Genomic DNA, 20,538 nt, shown 5'->3' with positions numbered 1-20,538 from the left:
CAATTATTTTCAAATGGTTCAGTTAAACAGAGGTTTTCTACTGCACTTGCAACAGTTCTGTATGGTCAAGACTGTTTCCAAACAAAGTAAAATGAAATGAATCAAGCAAGTAAAACACTCAGCACAGTGTCAGGTAAACAATATCGCTATGATTAATAACATGATTGTCACCATTGTGGGGAAGATTAAATACAAATTCTTGCAAGTGCCTCTGTTTATGATTACTACTAAATGTAAGGATAATAATAGTTAAGCTTCAATATTGCTTAAAAAAAAAAAAAAGAACCCTGCTTCCTGGAAAAAGATAAACAGAGAGGGCACAGGTGAATTCAGGTGATCTACTTGCTTTCTACCTGATTACCAAGAGATGACTCATGTTCAAGGCGCAAAGAAGCAAGAATATAATCAGATGTTTCATGCTACAGCCAAAGTCTTAGAAGAGCCCACTGATGCTTGTATAAAACTGTATTACAGAGTGGGATTGCCCAGGGGCCAGCTGATACACAGAATGCTACATTTTAAATAACATTGCTGTTGCTGCTGCTGCTGCTAAGTCGCTTCAGTTGTGTCCAACTCTGTGCAACCCCATAGAGGGCAGCCCACCAGGCTCCCCTGTCCCTGGGATTCTCCAGGCAAGAACACTGGAGTGGGTTGCCATTTCCTTTTCCAATGCATGAAAGTGAAAAGTGAAAGTGAAGTCGCTCAGTCGTGTCTGACTCTTCGAGACCCCATGGACTGCAGCCTACCAGGCTCCTCCATCCATGGGATTTTCCAGCCAAGAGTACTGGAGTGGGGTGCCATCGCCTTACTATCCCCTTTTCCTTACTATTCCTAAACACACCTTAGAGACCCAAGGTATTCTTATTTAGCAAGGGGAAACAAAGGGACTGGATCCTGGGAAAATCCATGCTTAATAATTTAAGAATAAAGGCACCTCTTTCACATGGCCACTCTGCAAACCTGTTCTTCCTAGGACCCTACTCACTATTTCCTCCTTCCCCTCCTAACTCACTGGTCTGAGGCAGAAAGGTAAGAAAAACTTTTCCAAGAAATGAAAGGTATAGACTCAGAAAAGGTCAAAATTCTCACACACGCGCACACACACACACGGCACTGGCCAACAGGTTGAACCTACAGAGGTGGGGCGATGGGAAGATGAGGGAAAGAACAAATATTCAATAATCCCCACCCTGAGCTACACGGAGAACACTCTCATTTGCTATAAAAAGCCCAAATCGCTCTCTCAGTATTTTTTTTCCAATTTTGCCTCGCAAATTTTTCAATAAAATATTCTGACTGTAGAAATGTATTATTTCACATCAACATCACTCACATACTTACTGTAACTGTTCAGTCAGTTTCATCATGGTCAATGAAGGAATTTACCATACATTTTTAGCAACTGTATGTTCTCAAAGATTTTATCATATTCCAAGGAGAGGCAAGAATCCCCAGTGCTTGGACGTCTACATGTCAGCAAAATCAATCTCACAGTTAACAATCTACCTGGTAGAAGGAAGACTTCTTAGGAAGTAGCTCATGTTTTGCTTTTGGATTTAACATTTTACAGGGTTTTTAAAAAGATATTTCTCAATCTTTTCTTCAAAAGAAAATTTATAATTATTTTTGCAATTCCTGAGAAGCAACTAAAAATCTTGACAGTTTACAAAAGCTACCCTGTTTTTGTTTTCCCCATTCTACTAAAGCTGAAAACGGTCCAGGAAGTACAAGCTTTACCTATGGACACAGAGATGAAGTGGCAGCACAGATCAGAACCCAGGCTGCCTGGGTCCAAAAGGGGAGATCTTTCCAGGTGGCTGGTCTTAACAAAATGATCAAGCAGTCAGATTAAATGTTCATGAGGTACTAGACAAAAAACAGGGACAAGAAATGGACGGATGGAACTAGGTCTCTATGGCCTGGCTCTTTTTCTAAGCAAGGATCAATCCTACTTTAGTTCAACCAAGGATATTGGTGTTTTGGCCAAATACATATATACGGGCTGCTGCTGCTGCTAAGTCACTTCAGTCATGTCTGACTGTGTGACCCCATAGACAGCAGCCCACCAGGCTCCCCAGTCCCTGGGATTCTTCAGGCAAGAACACTGGAGTGGGTTGCCATTTCCTTCTCCAATGCATGAAAGTGAAAAGTGCAACTTGGTGTTATGTACTAGGACCTCTAAGCTGAAATTTATTGACTTTATTTAAAGTTTCTAACCAGATTTTAGATAAGACACTTCAAAGAAAATGAGAACATAATGACATTATGTTGCAGGGCATGCTGACTGCAGAAGTAAATTTGGAGTGAAGCTTATCTGTGGAGCAAAAGTGAACACTCCCTGAGTGCAGAAACACTAAAACAAACTCCAAAAGGAAACTCCAGTTACTGAAGGTTCCAAGTTCTCTCTCATTTGCCAGCCCCTTGTAGTCTGTATTGTTCAGTTCAGTTCAGTCGCTCAGTCACGTCTGACTCTTTGCGACCCCATGAACCGCAGTACACCAGACCTCCCTGTCCATCAGCAACTCCCGGAGTCCACCCAAACCCATGTCCATTGAGTCGGTGATGCTATCCGTACTTAAAGCTAAAAGGACTTCTCTGGTGGCTCAGATGGTAAAGAATCCGCCTGCAATGCAGGAGACCGGGGTTCAATTCCTGGGTCAGAAAGATCCCCTGGAGAAGGGAATGGCTACCCACTCCAATATTCTTGCCTGGAGAAGTCCATGAACAGGAGCCTGGTGGGCTACAGTCCATGGAGTTGCAAAAAAGCTGGACACAACTGAATGACTAATAACTCTTCACTAAAGCTAGAAACATCTACTCCCGTATTTTTTGCTCAAGTTTAGTTCCTTAAATGTCATGGTTAGCAAGAACACAATATGACAATCCCTGAGCCAAGATCCTTAGGACTAGAGGATTTTCAGATGTAAGAACTTCTTGGATTTAGGAAGTTCCATAGTTTATACATCACTTAATACCCCAGCAGTGTCTGAGCAATGACCCCTATCCTATCATATTGGTAATTTGTAGTCAAAGTTGTGCAAAAAGCAAACTGAACTATATTAGGAGTATAAAAAGTCTCATATCAGTTCAGGCCAACTTTGACCTCATGGTCAAATGAGAGTTTTAGCACCCAACTTAGAAATTTTTTTTGATTTTCAGAGCTTTCAAGAATGTAATAATGAAGTTAGGGAGGAAAAGTAGCCTATAAAAGGATCTGTGATAAATGTTAGAAGAAGGAAAAAAAACCTAACATTCAGTGCTGGCTAAGATGCTAAATAAATTACGGAAAATTACCTAAGTCAACTGTTAACTACCATCAGAAAATTTGCTATGGAAATATCTTCATCTTAAACTTCAGTTTTAGCTGCTCACTTAGAGTTCCCACACTAATTAAAGGGAGGGAAACAGTCATCGAAGTTAGGAGTCACAGAATCATTCTTTAACCTCCAGTGGTCTTACTGATCAGTCAGTGCACCATCTCACAGGATTATTATTACAACAGTCTGATAATCCTCTCCAGATGACTCGGGGCACCAAGTCAGCACACAACACCTGGCAGACACCATCCCATGCTGGTCCCGCTCATCCACATGGTAGATAACCATATGAGAAACCAGCTCACCCCACTGCCCCCTCCCTCACAAACCTGAAACAAAGGCAGAAACAAAGAGCATGCACCCCGAGCATTCTAAGGACTGCGTTGTGCATAAACCAGGAGGAGAAGACACACAGTTTTCTAAACTCTGCTAAATCACACACACACTTCTGATGATTTGAGAAACTATGGGATGTGTACATCAAACCTAGAACTTCAGAGGGAGAAAGTAGTGTTCATGGTGAAACCAGTGAGCTTGTGTCACACTGGCTCATCACTGGAAACATTCACACTCACTTTTTGGGACCTGCCACCAACTTATCACTTAAAAGGACACATTAAAATTTTATTTGATGAACTGCTCAATTCATCCAACAACCCCCAGGCTCTTACACTACACCAACACAAGCTGGACACAGGGAACAAGAACAGAAATGAATGAATGGGACTAAGGCCAAAGCACTAGAGTGATTCAGGATGCAGAGCCTGTAAAAGTGCTGCTACAGGCATGGTTCAGTGTTGCCTTTTCAGCTGAGATAAGTAATAATAGATTCCTCTATCACACGCCTAACTCAGGTTTTAAAGCAAAATTGATGGCAAGTATCAATGAAGTATCATGACTGCCAGCAACATATAAAAAAATGAGACAAGAGTTTGTGTTTGAGTCTTCAGCCTAACACAGGTAAGTTACAAATCACTGTAAATAAGCATTCCGCAAAAATAGATGCAAAACCAAAGCTAGTGAAAAAAGAATCTGACTGGCTGTTCTGAACCCAAGAGCTAAACACTTAAAACACAAATTTCCCTCAAACAATCTAACTTGTGCAATATGACAGCTACTATCACAAAGTTAAATAAACACAACATCATTGTAGTAACAGACAACTGTGCATCCAGACAGAAGACCAAGTTCAAGTGTCCCACACTTCACTGGGGCAACAAAAAGATATGACCAGGCAGCTAATTAACACATATGTAAAATAAACATTCTGAAACAGAAGGTGCTATTTAAACATTACTGCTGATCACCTTCTCTGTCATTGGAATAGAGCATACTTTTGAAAATGAAAACGAAACTCAAATTCATTGTTTTTTTTTTTAAAGGTAAGCAAAAAAGGTGACTATTACCCCATAGCTGTTGTCTAGTATACATATGGAGAGAAAGACTAATATATATGTTCCAACCGAGCTTAATTCAGCCTCTTAGAACCACAAAAAAGAATACGTTCCCTTTTACTGACCCTAGTTTGATGACCTAAACAGCAACATTCTAAATGTTATCTATCATTTCTCAGCATCTCCCAGAAACAAGTTTTCACTAAAACAACACACATCATACAATTATACTTAACGTAGTTCTCCCACTAACTTCCTTGAGCCAAGCATCTTTCATTTCTTACTCAATCACTGTACTTGCAGATTATGTCCTGATTGTCCTGAGCAAGCATAGACTACCTGGTCATCTAATGACCTCTCATTTTTTAAAATCCTTAATAAAACACACAGTCACATGAGTGATACAAGATAAATATGAATACATACAGTCTTACAGACATTCTCTCATGGGATGAGTTAAAATTACAGCCTATTAGAGACAAACAATTTCTTCTGTTAAATTATAGTATTTTGACTCTGTTGCTTTTCATTCAAAAAGTAATAATTCTATTTACCAAGATGGCTGAGAAATGGATGTATCCATCTTATACTAGCAGTCTTACTAGAGATATTTCAGTGAGTGTTCCTGGGGATTTATTAAAGGAACAAATTACTAATCAACACAACCACAATGTCCTAGTATTTTCAGTATGGTATAATGGAAAGTTTGAATGAATGTTCATGAGAGTACAGTTCATAATAAGTTCAAAATACAGACCAACGAAACATACGTCTTTATCTTGCCCTCTGCAAACCCAAATTTCTCACTTTTCCTTTTCTTAATGAGTGAGGCAGCAGGGGGCAAGCTGCTTTAGATACCACAGACATTAATTACAGCTCTTTTCAAAGAGATTTACTACAGGACTTTGTGTCTCTCTCTCTTTCTTTCTCATCTTAGGAGAATATGCCCAGAAGTGCAGACAAACACACACACACACACACGCGCGCGTGCGCGCGCACGAGAAGCTGAAGTTCTCAACCTAGGGGCCCATGTGATGCACTTACCTTGTCTCAGGGTTGTAGCCTAGTATGTAGAAGAATGAATCCACTCGGGCCTTAAACTCTCTAGCAGCAAATATGTCAGAAAAATGGGAGATGTTACACTTCCCTCTGAAAATAAACAAACAAAAAATGTTAGCAATACTGTCAACTGCTTTGTAAATCAAAATACTGCTGGCAGAAGAACTGATGTTTTTGAACTGTGGTGCTGGAGAAGACTCTTGAGAGTCCCTTGGACTGCAAGGAGATCCAACCAGTCCATCCTAAAGGAGATCAGTTCTGGGTGTTCACTGGAAGGACTGATGATGAAGCTGAAACTCCAATAATTTGGCCACCTGATGTAAAGAGCTGACTCATTTGAAAAGATCCTGATTCTGGGAAAGATTGAGGGCAGAAGGAGAAGGGGACGACAGAGGATGAGATGATTGGATGGCATCACCGACTCAATCGACATGGGTTTGGGTGGACTCTGGGAGTTGGTGATGGACAGGGAGGCCTGGTGTGCTGCAGTTCATGGGGTCGCAAAGAGTTGGACACAACTGAGCGACTGAACTGAACTGAACTGGTAAGAGGTATGTAATAAAAAGTACTCTTTCCCTTATAAAAAAAAATATTACTGCTGGAAAGGTAAGAGTGAGGGAGATGTAACTCAATCCATAGTACTCCAAGAAAATGCAGAATATGGTGACAAACTCGTTAATTATCTATTCAGAAAAATGGGAGTTTCCCCCCAAAATAAGAAAATGTCCAATAATACATATATTTTTTGTTTCATGACTGCTTTTACCTACAACTTTACAACATAACTGCTTTTATCTCAGTCTTATAATAAAATTAAACAACAAAGATAAACTAAGGGCAGGATTGGGATTAAAGGATATGAAATATTTGGGGGGAAAATTTAAACCACAGTCACACTACTTTACCCAAAAATCCACCTAAAGTCTTTGTAATCATCAAAGCAAAATGGGCCTTTTCCTCCTGCTGCCTTAAGATAAGGAGAAAGTGTAACTGAGTATGGAAGAAATTCACTGTCTTGGAAATTAAAACCTGGAGAAATTTTAACTTTTTAAATATATACATGTGTTTGAATATATAAATACACAACTTTATATATATATATATATAAATACAAATTTCAGTATATATATATATGTATATATATATACAAATATATATATATATATAAATACAAATTTCAGTAACTAAAAATTTTCACGTAACTGTAGTGTAAATGACTACACTGGAAAATACTTTTCCATCGAAATGCAGTAAGGCAGGTTCATCTACTAACATAAGTTAGACCACAATATAGTTGAGCGTTCTACATTACTTAACTCCTGAAGCAGAGTTTCCAGGCTCCAAATGTAAATGTCATTTACATCACATCATGAGGTACCGCCCACCTCCCCATGACACACAACTATGCACACACTGGAGTGTTGGGAGAACTTCTGAGATTCCCAAGAAGACAGGGAGGTTTTAAGAATTTCAACTCCCTCAGCCATTTAGGCAACTTTAACATCATTGCTACTGCTACTGCTAAGTCGCTTCAGTCGTGTCTGACTCTGTGCGGGCCCACAGACGGCAGCCCACCAGGCTCCCCCGTCCCTGGGATTCTCCAGGCAAGAACACTGGAGTGGGTTGCCATTTCCTTCTCCAATGCATGAAAGTGAAAAGTGAAAGTGAAGTCACTCCGTCGTGTCCGACTCTTCGTGACCCCATGCCATGGACTGCAGCCTACCAGGTTCCTCCGTCCATGGGATTTTCCAGGCAAGAGTACTGGAGTGGAAAAGAGTACTTCCACTCAAGTGGAAGCCAATGGCTAAGATCAGAGTAGAGAGAATTGGTGGATCAAAGGTTCATCAACAACACATGTGAGACACTTCCAGGGATGTGATCTCCCACTGCTTGAATAGGCATTCCATTCCCACAAGGGTCCACGAACTGGCACGTTAACAACATGCACACGCTTGCTACCGGCCAAGGTGTTAGTGAAAGAAACTGAGGGATGTCAACATGGCAGATGTTCATTCACTTCCTGCCAAATCAAAAAGCAATGCCCTCCTTTCCCATAGAGCTTAAGGAACCTGTGACCAAAGCCTCAGTACTGGACAGAAGACAAGATGATCTCAGACAATCTCCATTTTAGAAATTTAATAAAAATACTATTGAATTCCTAAAGTTCCAAGAGAAATGAATTTTAAATTTTACTTAAAATCCTTTGTTGACAGCAGCTTTCCTGTAGTGAGCAGCATCACTGGCCTCTGCCCCAAAGCACCCACATGCGCCATCACTGTGACACCCAAAACCACTGCCAAAATGCTCCCAGGGAAGGACATGGCTATGCTGTGCTCAGTTGCTCGATTGTGTCTGAGTCTTTTTGACCCCATGGACAGTAGCCCACCAGGCTCCTCTGTCCATGGGGATTCTCCAGGTAAGAACACTGGAGTAGATTGCCATGACCTCCTCCAGGTGATCTTCCCAAGCCAGGGATCGAACCCAGATCTTCCACACTTGCAGGCAGATTCTTTACTGGAGTGGCAACACAAATGGTTTAGGGAAAACCCAGATCAGTGAGAAGAGAAGGCTGTCATCTGATAAATGACTATGAAACTGTACTAATGGGATTTTATCTACCACTATGTCCTTCACCTGTTTCCTGTTTAATTATAGGAAGAGTATGGATTTTCACATGTTAATTTTATATCCTGCTACTCAATTTTTTAGCATATGATATAGTTTAATCATTGATTCTCTGAGGTTTTCCCGAATGCTAACTGTATATGCAAATAAACATAGTTTCACTTCTTCTTCATCCTTTCTTAAGCTTCTAGTGAGGGCTTCCCTAGTAGCTCAGTGGTAAAGAATTCACCTGACAAGAAGATGAGGGTTTAATACCTGAGGTGGAAAGATCCCCTGGAAGAAGAAATGACAACCCATCCCAGTATGCTTGCCTGAAAAATCCCATGGACAAAGGAGCCTGGAGAGCCACGGCTCATGGAGTCACAAAGAATCAGTTCAGACTTAGCAACTGAACAACAAAAGGAAGTCTCCAGCTGCACTGTTTGGCTAATGCAATGAAAACGCGGAAGGTAGTGGAAACTGAGGACATCTTCTCCTTCTTCCTGATCTCAGTGGAAATGTCTCTCGGGTATTCCCATTAAACACGACACCCACTTTAGAATAAATGTACCACAACCATAGTTTTGGGGATAAGCTTTTCCCCTAGATTTATTAACATGGTATATGGTATTAACAGAGTCTCGAGCATTAACCTACCCTGCATTCCTGGAATAAATCCCAGTTGGTTATAACAACCCTTTAATAAAATATCAGAATTCTTTAAAGTACTTGATTAATTAGACCTAATGTTTTTTTCTCATAAATTTCTGCTTCTATCATTACTGCTTCCTTTACTGTGCTTTTGCTGTTGTCTGTAACAGTTTGTTCACACTAGCCTTGGTACAAATGTCCATCAACAAAGAAACAAGTAAACAAAGTACTATCTATTTTGCAATGAGATTACTAGACAACAATACACAGGAAAGAGTTACTGATACATAGCACATTGTGAAAAATCTCAAAAACTAAAAGCTGTGTAAAAGAAGCCACACACACAAAAAATTACATACTGTATGATTCTGTTTATATGAAGTTCTAGAAGAGCATAGAGGAATTGATGGTGGGAGAAATCACAACAGTGGCTGTTTTGGGGAGGGAAGTTTAGAGAGAAGAGCTGCTGAAGGGAAATTTCTGGGATGATGGGAACATCTTGTGTCTTGTTTGGGGTCAAACAAATTTGCCCAAATTTATGAAAATGTAAACTTAAATTCTGAATTTGTGTGTGTGTGTGTGTGTGTGTGTGTGTGTTTGTGTGTATAAATAAATACATAAAGTACCGGGAGAAAATAAAGCAAGTGTCATCAGCATAGAGCTGCAGCTGTCCCTGCTAGTTCAGGAGCCCTAAGTACTAGGCAGAGGTGAAGACAGGGCTGACCTGAGCAGGAAGCCCCTCAGCCACTCAGTTGGTTCTAACTGGCTGGCATCTGTTCTGAAATATGTTTCATATCGCCTGGTATTGAAGAGCTTACATTTAAAGTGTGTGTACATGTGTACCATTTTAAGCACTCAGTATTTTTTCTCCAGTGCTCTCCTTTCTTCATGCTCTAGCTCAGAACAGTACATTATTTGACAGTGTTTGTGAAATGGAGGCAGAGAGACTGCTAGGAGAAAATTGCCATCACACCCACCCTGCTGAAACAGTTGCTTTCACAGCCTCCTCAGTCCTGCATTCCCCATATCTAACGTGATGCTTCTAAAGACAGGGAAGCATCATGTTTGAGGGTCCTTCTGTTCAGCAGCAACAAGAGCTTCCTGGGAAAGACTTGCTTGGTAAGTGCTTTGCTGTGATGCCCCACAGGTATGCCCTGAGCACCAGACCACCTAGACAGCTCTGTGTGGCTAGTGGGAGAGGGCCATCTGAAGGGGATGAAAAAGAAGAGAGAACCTCCTCATACAAGCAGAGAAACAAATGGAAACCCTAGCCAGAAATTCATTCCCTCAAACTACACCCAGAATTGAGCAAGTCTTCATACAGCCCAGATATGCAAACCTCAGAGAAACTCATGGAGAGAAAGGCCCACCAGCTCCCACAGACAGCTCAGAGCAGCACGTTTGTTTACAGTTCTCACTGCCACTCTTGACCAAAAATGAGGGGGAAAAAGATTGTGAGACAGAGGGATTATCATGTGTGTTGCACAGGCATAGAATTTTTTTCTTTTTTAGGTTTCTTTTCTGTTTCTAGTTCTTCCGTTTCCTTTGCCTTCCTGTATGGGTTATATGAAGGTTTTCTAGATTCCATCTTGATACAGTGTTCTGACAGTATCGCTCTATACAGTTTTACAGTCAGTTCAGTCGCTCAGTCATGTCTGACTCTTTGCGACCCCATGGACTGCAGCATGCCAGGATTCTCTGTTCATCACCAACTCCCAGAACTTGCTCAAACTCATGTCCATGGAGTCAGTGATGCCATACAACCATCTCATCCTCTGTCGTCCCCTTCTCCTCCTGCCTTCAATCTTTCCCAGCATCAGGCTCTTTTCCAATGAGCCAGTTCTTTGCATCAGGTGGCCAAAGTATTGGAGTTTCAGCTTCAGTGTCAGTCCTTCCAAAATTCAGGACTGATATCCTTTAGGATGGACTGGTTGGATCTCCTTGCTGTCCAAGGGACTCTCAAGAGTGTTCTCCAACACCACAGTTCAAAAGCATCAATTCTTCAATGCTCAGCTTTCTTTATGGTCCAACTCTCACATCCATACATGACTACTGGAAAAACTATAGCTTTGACTAGGTGGACCTTTGTCAGCAAAGTAATGTCTCTGCTTTTTAATATGCTGTTTAGGTTGGTCATAGCTTTTCTCCCTAGGAGCTAGTGTCTTTTAATTTCAAAGCTGCAGTCACCATGTGCAGTGATTTTGAAGCCCAAGAGAATAAAGTTTCCCCATCTATTTCCACGGAAATGGAAACTATTTCCATTGTTTCCTCATCTATTTGCCATGAAGTGATGGGACCAGATGCCATGATCTTTGTTTTTTGAAGATCATTTTTTGAGTCTTAGCCCAGCTTTTCACTCTGTTCTTTCAGTTTCATCAACAGGCTCTTTAGTTCTTCTTCACTTTCTGTCATAAGGGTGGTTATCATCTGCATATCTGAGGTTGTTGATACTTCTCCCAGCAATCTTGATTCCAGCTTGTGCTTCATCCAGCCTGGCATTTTGCATGATGTACTCTACATATAAGTTAAATAAGCAGGGTGACAACATATAGCCTTGACGTACTCCTTTCCCGATTTGGAACAAATCTATTGTTCCATGTCCAGTTCTAACTGTTCCTTCTTGACCTGCATACAGATTTCTCAGGAGGCAGGTAAGGTGGTCTGGTATTCTGAGCTCTTTGAAGAATTTTCCACAGTTTGTTTTGATCCACAGCCAAAGGCTTTGGTGTAGTCAATAAAGCAGATGTTTTTCTGGAACTCTCTTGCTTTTTCTATGATCCAGTGGATGTTGGTAACTTGATCTCTGGTTCCTCTGCCTTTTCTAAATCCAGGTTGAACATCTGGAAGTTCACAGTTCACATTCTGTTGAACCATGGTTCAACAATTTCAGTGGTTGCTCTAAATACAACAATATACAACATTGCTGCCACTAAATCCTCTCTGCCTCGCCACTTTTAAAATTTAATTGTCTTAAGTGTTTAAGAAATCTTCTTAAATACTCCTTAAAGACACAAAAGTAAAGACAAACAAATGGGAAAATATCCCCTATTCATGGATAGGAAACTTCAATATAGCATTTTTCCAAACTTTTAAAACATACTATAAAGCCTCTGTGGGCTTCCCCTGTGGTTCAGTGGTAAAGGATCCACCTGCAGTGCAGGCAACACAGGAAATGTGGGTTCAGTCCCTGAGTCAGGAAGATCCCCCGGAGAGGGGCAGGGCAACCCACACCAGAATTCTTGCTGGAAGAATCCCATGGACAGAGGAGCCTGGCGGGCTGTGGTCCATAGGCTGCAAAGAGTTAGACATGACTGAGCACACACATAAAGCCTCTGTAATTAAGAGCGCAGCACCAGCGCATAAACAGACAGTAGGAAACAGAACAGCAAGTCCAGAATACATACTGGAAATAAGGGGGCATCTCAAACCACTGAGGTAAAGACAGTAAACGGTACTGGGTGGTCAGTCAGGGAGAATGCCTCTATAAAACGTGGGGTAAGGGGCTTCCCTGGTGGTCCACAGGTGAAGAATCCGCCTTCCAGGGCAGCGAATGCAGGTTCAATCTCTGCACAGGGAACTATGATCCCACCTGCCACAGGGCGACCAAGCCCCGAACTGCAACTAGAGAAGCAACAAAGACCTGACACAGCTCCCCCACCGCCCCCCCAAAAAAAGAAAAAATGGTGTAAGTAAGTACTTTCTAACCTTGACTCAAAGTCCTGAGGGAATGAAAGAAAAGACTGCTAAGTCTGACTAAACAGAAATAAGCTTTGCATAATTTTTAAAATGATAAAATTAAAAGAAAACTGACAGAAGTAGGAGAAAATACTTGCAACAGGCATATTAAGAACTTTTAGAAAGGGGGAGACAAAGATAAAAACCCACAGAAAAGACATGAACAGATAATTCATAGAAATATAGACAAAAATATCCTTTGAAATGAAAAAATGCTCAAACTCACTCACTGTTAGCAAAGTAAAGTAGAACAACACTAAGATACTATTTCTCATCTATCAATCAGACAGGCAAAAGTTTTTAAAATAACATAACACATTCTGTTGGGAAACTGAAAGCCTGGACATTGTTGGAGGAAATGCAAATTGGTATACGCTCTCAGGGCGGGAAACATACATACATAAACTTTTCAATTCAGCAACCCCTTTCCTAGGAATCCACCCTGAAGATACTCATCCAATAATAAGGAATCACATATGCACAAGGATACTCATTGCAGCATCATTTATAATTGAAACATCTTGGAAACAACCTACATGCCTACACACACAAGACAGCAGGTGAATAAACCACAGCACAGCCACACAGTGGAATGCTACACAGCTGTGAAAAAGAGTGAGCTGATTAAACTGCCATGGAGCAATTTCTAGAACCACGAAGAGAAAGAAAGCAAAGTGCAAAAAGAGTATGCTATTCTTCACGTAAGAAAGAAGGTACAAGAAGACAGACATGTACTTGCTTATCTGTGAAAAGAAAATACAAGAAGGATAAACTAAGAGGTAAAGGGAAAAGTTATCTATACCAGGTAGGTAGGCAAGAGGAGGGAAGAAATGGGGAATGGGAACATGGCAGTGGGGCTTAAGGCTGGATCTTCTTACAGCTCTGAACTGTGGAGGCACAGCAATAGTTCACAAACCCTCCCTCACCCAAAAACTAAACAGCTCAAATCAAAGAAGAGGAACCAAAGTTGGAATGAAAGTCTAACAAAGGTGAACCTAGCTATACCATAAATAAATAATACAAGCACACCTAGGGAGCTATGAAAAACAGAACTGACCTGAATAATTTGAGAAAACAGGCTCTTGTCCATAATATACACTATGTGGAAAAGTGTGTTAGTCACTCAGAAATATCTGACTCTTTGTGACCCCCAGGGATTGTACATAAGACTAAAGACTAAGATGCAGTCAATAAATTTGTTTCTCACAGGTGCATGGGTAACAAATTCTGAAACTAAGTATATCAAAGAATTGGATAAAAATAAGCAAATATAAATATATTTTTAAAAAATAAGAGCTGAGTGTTTCACTGTAGAAGAAAGAAGTTACCGGTAAATGGGAGGAGAGGGACCTCCCTGGTTAAGACTCTGCTTTCACTTCAGGGGGCGTGGGTTTGATTCCTGGTTGGGGAACTAAGGTCACACATGCAGTGAGCAATGGCAAAAATAAAAAAGAAAAGGGGAGGGTACGAGGAACCTCGTGGTGCTAGTCAGACCACGCCCTCTGCTCTGGGCCACATGAAGACACAGGGAGAAGCCAGCAGTCTGCACACCAGAGCCAGGTGCTCACCAGAACTCACACATATGGGCAGCCTCAGACACAAACACACACACCTGGAACCTCTAGCCTCCAAAACTCTGAGAATGAAATTTCTCTTGTTTATAAGCCACCCAGTCTATGGTCTTTTGTTTCTAGCAACTCAAATGAAGTAAGGCGACCATGAAAACCAAGTAAGGTCTTTGACTCAATGGCATTGTTCCAATGCTATTTCTTGGTTCTGATAACTATACTGTAATTACATAAGATGCTAACACAAATGAAGACTGGGAGAGAGATACATGGAAATTCAGTATTTGTAACTTTTCTTTGTGTCCAAAAGTAGCTCCCAACAATAGAATTTTTAAAAGACTATGACGTGTTCAAGGACAGAGACAGCATACTATTCAGTGAGGTATTCCCTGCACCTACAGAGCCCTCCCGCTATAAGTAGCTCAATAACGTGTTAAATGATGGATGAATAAAGAAAGCAATGGTTAGCAAGTTATGGTATCTAATGAAGTTCTAAGCATGTACAGACAGAACAATAAAAACAATAAAAATGCTGTAGCTCAGTCATTTCACATACAAAAAGAACTGTGGACTGAAGCTGGAAAATGAGTCTTAAGTTGCAACACTAAGAGCTCTGAGGCTTCGTGAGAGCCCTGAGGGAACTTGCAGGAGCTAAAGGAACTTTGCAAATTCTAAGGAAGGGCTGAGGAACTATATACCATGATGTCATTAATCCGTTTCAATTACTACACACATGTGATTCCAGCTGCCCATAACAAAGTAAGCAGATAATTTGATTTGGGTTGAAAAGGGGGCAATCAGAAGCCCAAAAGACATAATTTAAGGTTTCTTGGTCCAGGGCTTCCAGAAAATTCACTCTAAAACATATTCTTATGACAGTGAATTCCTAGGTTAGATGACAACCTGACCTACCTTGGATATTTTTTTCCCAATAGGACACAGATAATCAGAAGGCTGGAAAATAGCTCTCAAGCTGATGACACAGCTGTGACCTCCTGTCTGCCCTCCTCTATCAATACTTGAGAATCTTCTGTTACAAGTGACCTGAAAATGTTGTCTGGGTCACATGTTCATAATCCAATCACAAAACAATCACTCTTGATCCTTTGATGTCAATAAAATATTATCCTTAGGGCAATAAAAAAAAAAACCAAACACCTATAATAGCAAACAAACTGCAAGCTACATTTTTTTATTTAGCTTAATCTAGCTAATCTGCTGATTCTCAGAACATCTGGAGATGGCTCCTGGGGCTGAACACTTCTCCCCATGCCTGAAGTGGTCTGAGAATCCACTCAAGTCATGCCAGAGGCCACAGGGAAATGAAGTAACTGTACCACCAAGAACAGAATTGTACTTTATTTCACTTTTTATTTTCTTCCCTTTATGCCTTTAAGAAGCCAATTCAGATTCATGAGCACTACTCTGGTTACTGAGTATGAGATACTCTGCAAGAGGCTTCTTCATGCTCTGTACCTTCCTGGATACAGAAGCAGTTCACGGTTCTGTCACTTAATCATATGACTTTTTTTTTAAGTTTGTTAAAAAGAAGGCACTAAGGTTAACAAATGTGACCTTCGTCATGAAACCAGGGAGCAGAGCCAGGATTCAAGCTGAAGTCTCCTAATTTCCATTTGGCTCTTTTCCTATCACACCAGTGTCAGCCAAAAATACACACCCGGGAGTAAGGAGAACTCAAAAAAACTACTAAGTATTACTACCTGGTTATTGATCAACGTAAAGAAGAAAAGAAAATAAACAGTTGTACAAACTTAGCCCCAAAGGTAGGAATGGGGGATAGCCAAGGTCAGCAGCACAGCAATAATGCTGGGCAAATTCAACTCCGATTTCTACTACAGTGAAGATCCCACCATCTCTTCTGGGAATAAATCCGGTTGGCAGGGGGTATGGGGGGAATGCTACAGGCTCCATTTATACAGAGAGGCTGCCTAGGAGTTCTGTTTTCCTTTTGATTTGTGATGGTGAAAGGACAAAGCTCTCTGGGCCTTTACAGCCCAACCCCAGCACCAGCTTGAAAGAGAAAGTTATACATCGGTTTCCTCCTGAGTGAATGGAAGGGCCAGAGCCCCCTCAGAGGCTCTGTGAGCCCAAAGAATCCACACAACTGAGCACTTTGATCTCTGAGAAGAATGGTGCTAAGTAAGCACTATCGTTCTTTTTCTTTCTTTTTTGTCCTCCATGGTTTTTTCAGTACATTCATTTGATCCTCTTTCATGTGCCTATGGACTATTTTATTTGTCCTCTTTCAAAATTGAAGTTTATTTTTGGCAGTACTACTTTTTACCTGTGGAGAATGAAAAAAAATTCTTTCAATGGACAAACGGTGAATGAAGAATTGGAATTAAAAAATGAAAGCCTAACTCCCACCCCCATACTTTAAAATTAAAGTAATCTAGCTTTAGTGAAGAGAAAAGGAATAGAGATTCCTGGGGGCACTGCTATTCAACTCTACTTTTATCAGAGATGATCCTATGGTGAGCACTCTGCCACTGCAAACCAGGATTATTAAGCAAAAGCAAGAACCCCCAGATGAGCCCCAGATGCAGACAAATGTCAACACACCCACAAGGGTTACAGAGCAGCTACTAGACCAGATCACCAGTAACCATGTGGTGATGCTCACATTCATCTGGTGTCCTTGGGGAAAAAAACCCAACTGTCAAGTCACCCAAGAGATGCTCTGTTTGAAGCAGACAAAAATCAAATTTAAAATGACAGTTTTATAAAACCACCTCATAACCTCTTTAAAGGAAAATGCCACATGAGAAAAAAAAGCTAATCAATAAGGGTTCTAGTCACATACACAGTGAAAAGGAGATAAGGAATCACCACAATAGCACTCCAGCTCTTCGGTGGCCACTGAAGAGACGATGACATACACAATTACAGAAGATACTGATTATAAACTGAGTCAAAGTTCATTCATCTGGGTCTACCTAAAATTATCTGGAACGACTCTTTGGACCCCGTGGACTGTAGCCCACCAGGCTCCTCCATCCATGGGATTCTCCAGGCAAGAATACTGGAGTGGGTTGCCATTTTCTTCTCCATCTAAAAATGCTAAATAGTATAAAATGACTATACAGATCTGACTATCAGTCTTTGATAAATTTTCAAATAAATTTGCTGTGAGCAAATATATAAAAATCCATTGAATAACCAGAGTAACTTATCTCACATGTTTACTTAACTTAAACTCTAAATTGATTAAAAATCATTCACCTGAATCAATGAAATAAGAAGGGGGTGTGGGGGTGGGAAGCATGTAAAACAGGTAAGAAATTATCCCAGGATCAATCCACTTGTCTTAGCTGACAATTCAATGGTTCCGTCAATCTGTCCAACCTTCCATTAATTCACTTTGTTCAGCATGCAAGTTTAAGATTGGAAAACCACCCCCAAGAAGACATGAAAAGCTTGGGGGAATTTTGAAAGAAATTTATAAAACACTACAGGAATTCTCCAAATGTATCTCAAGTTCTGTAAGAAGCCAAATCTAACCCCATACACGCCTTTCCTTACAGCAGGGGCTGGCAGACTACAGTCTGCAATCCAAAGCTGGTCTACCACCTGCTCTTGTACAGCCTGAGATCTAAGAATGGTTTTTCCATTTTTAAATGGCTACAAATTAAGTCAGAGAAGACTTGCATCTCCTGACATGTGGAAATTAAATGAAATTCAGACCTCAGTGTTCACAAGTAAAGTTTTACTGGCACACAGCCATCTCACTTATTTACGCATTGCCTCTGGCTTTTGTACTACGATGGCTGAGCTGAGTAGCTGCAATTAGAGACCATGCAAGACTATATGACCAAAAAAGTTTGCCCAAACCTGCCCTGTGTTAAAAGTTGCTACACTTTGCCTTGAAATAACTGGCTCGAGCTACGCAGCTTTACACAAGAGGCTCCAGATGGTTCTGCTGAATACCATCTGAGCAATATAATAGAGAAATCACTCTATCTCATTGTAGCTAAATGCCAGCAAATCCCTATGATTTGTTTTTAAACTGTATTCTTAAACAAAGAAAGTGGTTCTTTCACCATTTTTGTTATTTCCAATGGGGGAAAATGTATAATAAAATCTCTTGTCTTATTCCTTTACCACTTAAGAAGCCCCAAGTCTCCATCTCATAAACAAAATATACCAGAATAAATAGGTATCTTTTTCTTGAAAAGGACAGAAAATAACAAAAGGTATGAAGCTTATGGTAACTTTTTTGGCATTATTACCGAAGACTTTAAGACTAGCAGCAACGTTACCTCAGAATAAAATCTTCAATATGCTTTCCCCATTCCCAAGTAATGGGCTTTCCAGGTGGCACAGTGGTAAAGAATCTGCCTTCCAAAATGCAGGAGACACAAGAAATGTGGGTTCTATCCCTTGATGGGGAAGATCCCCTGGAGGAGGAAATGGCAACCCGTTCCAGTATTCTTGCCTGGAGAATCCCATGGACAGAGGAGTCTGGCAGGCTATAGTCCTTGGGATCGCACAGAGTCGGACACAAGTAAGCAACTAAAACTTTTCTAGTGGCAGAGATTGAATCTTCAGGCAACAATCTATATAATAATCAGTCATGTCCGACTCTTTGTGACCCCATGGACAGTAGCCCGCCAGGATCCTCTGTCCATGGGATTCTCCAGCCAAGAATACTGGAGTGGGTAGCCATTTCCTCCTCCAGAGGATCTTCCCAACCCAGGTATTAAACATGGGTCTCCTGCATTGCAGGCAGATTCTTTACCATTTGAGCCACCAGGAAAGCCCAATCTGTGTAACACCTCACTCTAAGTAATTCAGCAATAAATTTTCAAAGAAATAAAATACATAACTACAGGGGGTGGGGGAGGAAGGAAGGAAGGAAGAAAAAAATATAGATTTTCCCTTCACCCAGATTAGTGAAGACAGAGGCCACCTCTGAGACCCCAACAATCCACAAAGTTCACGCCGAGTGCCAGCTTGCTGAGACAACGCGTAGAGTGTGACTGGTATTACGATATCAGATGAGATCCGGACAGCTCAGACTCTCTACCTGCATGCTTGATGACTTCTCCTCCACAGAAGGATCACGCATCTTGGGTGCTTACCTGAGGGCAGCGGCATGGTAAGTGTCAACGTAATCGGAAATGAAGAGCTCTCGGTTCTTGATAACTGGGTCTGTAATGACAAGTTCTCTTCCAGAATCTGTCCAAAAAAGAAAATAAGAAAAAATTAATTAGGAGAATATTATAACTGAGTTTCCCAAAATAGGAAAATTCTACAAAATTTTTCTTTCAGGTTCAACTTCTATTATAAAAAGCACAATAAATAACCAGTCCTGGTCAGCAAAACTAAGAAGAGGAATAACATACAGCAGGAGTAAAAGGAAAAAGTGTCCTGCCGAATGTGTTTTTGCCCGTTAAGTCCCCACCATTTGCTGAAATGCTTAAGCACAAAATGAAAGAAGGGAAAAGAAACAACTATCATACTTTAGCAACTTGCTAACCACTAAAAAAACTGTTACTGATCTATTGCTAAACTATATTTAAAAAAGAATCATCATTTAACTGCTTTAACAGAACTTTTAAGTTTCAAAAAAGAAAAAAAAATGGTAAAACATAGAAGACTATTATTCTTCAAAGCTGTTTGCATATTATTACACTCAGGCTTGACCTCTAATGTGACCTTAATTTAAAAAAAAGGGGGGGGGGTAGAAAACTGTTTTTGACCACTGGTTTGTTGACTCAAAACTCATCTCCCAAAGCAGTGTGAAGGAGTGAGACGACTACAGATATAAGGGCCATAGAGCTGGACCCCTGCCCTGGGGCCTCCAGAAGACAGGAAGTCTCGTCAACTCTCTTAGCCTCTCTGAGCCCTGATTTCCTCATCCAGAAGTGGGGAGTGATAACCCCTAAAGCATATAAATAATGGGTAACAAATGTCAATCAGCTAGAATGAGGCCTAGCACCTTTCAAAACAAGAAGTCAATGAAAAGAAGCTATTACACATCTGAATAAATGGAATGTACACTTATGTAATGTACATTCATATGTACACTACATATGTATATATTACATATGTACACTCATATGCCAATAAAGTTATGGGGTAGAAACTACAATGCAAGTGGAAGAAAAAAATAAAAGATGCTCTGAACTACCTTCCTACTGTTCTAAAAGTCAATACTCAAACTAAATTTCAAAATACTCAGGAAAG

The 20,538-nt window shown here is 40.7% G+C and overlaps 1 protein-coding gene across 7 annotated transcripts in view; it reads right to left on the bottom strand.

Moving 5' to 3' along the window:
* Positions 1–20,538, bottom strand: part of RERE (arginine-glutamic acid dipeptide repeats) — a 415,037-nt gene that overhangs the window by 150,469 nt on the left and 244,030 nt on the right. For all 7 annotated transcript variants that reach the window (XM_059875727.1, XM_059875728.1, XM_002694049.6 and 4 more), the window contains 2 exons: positions 19,431–19,527; positions 5,756–5,860 (listed from right to left, as the gene is read on the bottom strand). In XM_059875727.1, the coding sequence (XP_059731710.1) occupies positions 5,756–5,860; positions 19,431–19,527 (202 nt within the window). The remainder of the gene's footprint in view (positions 1–5,755; positions 5,861–19,430; positions 19,528–20,538) is intronic.

This window comes from Bos taurus, chromosome 16 (genome assembly GCF_002263795.3).
Source record: "Bos taurus isolate L1 Dominette 01449 registration number 42190680 breed Hereford chromosome 16, ARS-UCD2.0, whole genome shotgun sequence".
Classification (NCBI taxonomy): domain Eukaryota; kingdom Metazoa; phylum Chordata; class Mammalia; order Artiodactyla; family Bovidae; genus Bos; species Bos taurus.
The sequence above is the reverse complement of the archived record's forward strand: the minus strand, read 5'-3'. Positions and strand labels throughout refer to the sequence as shown.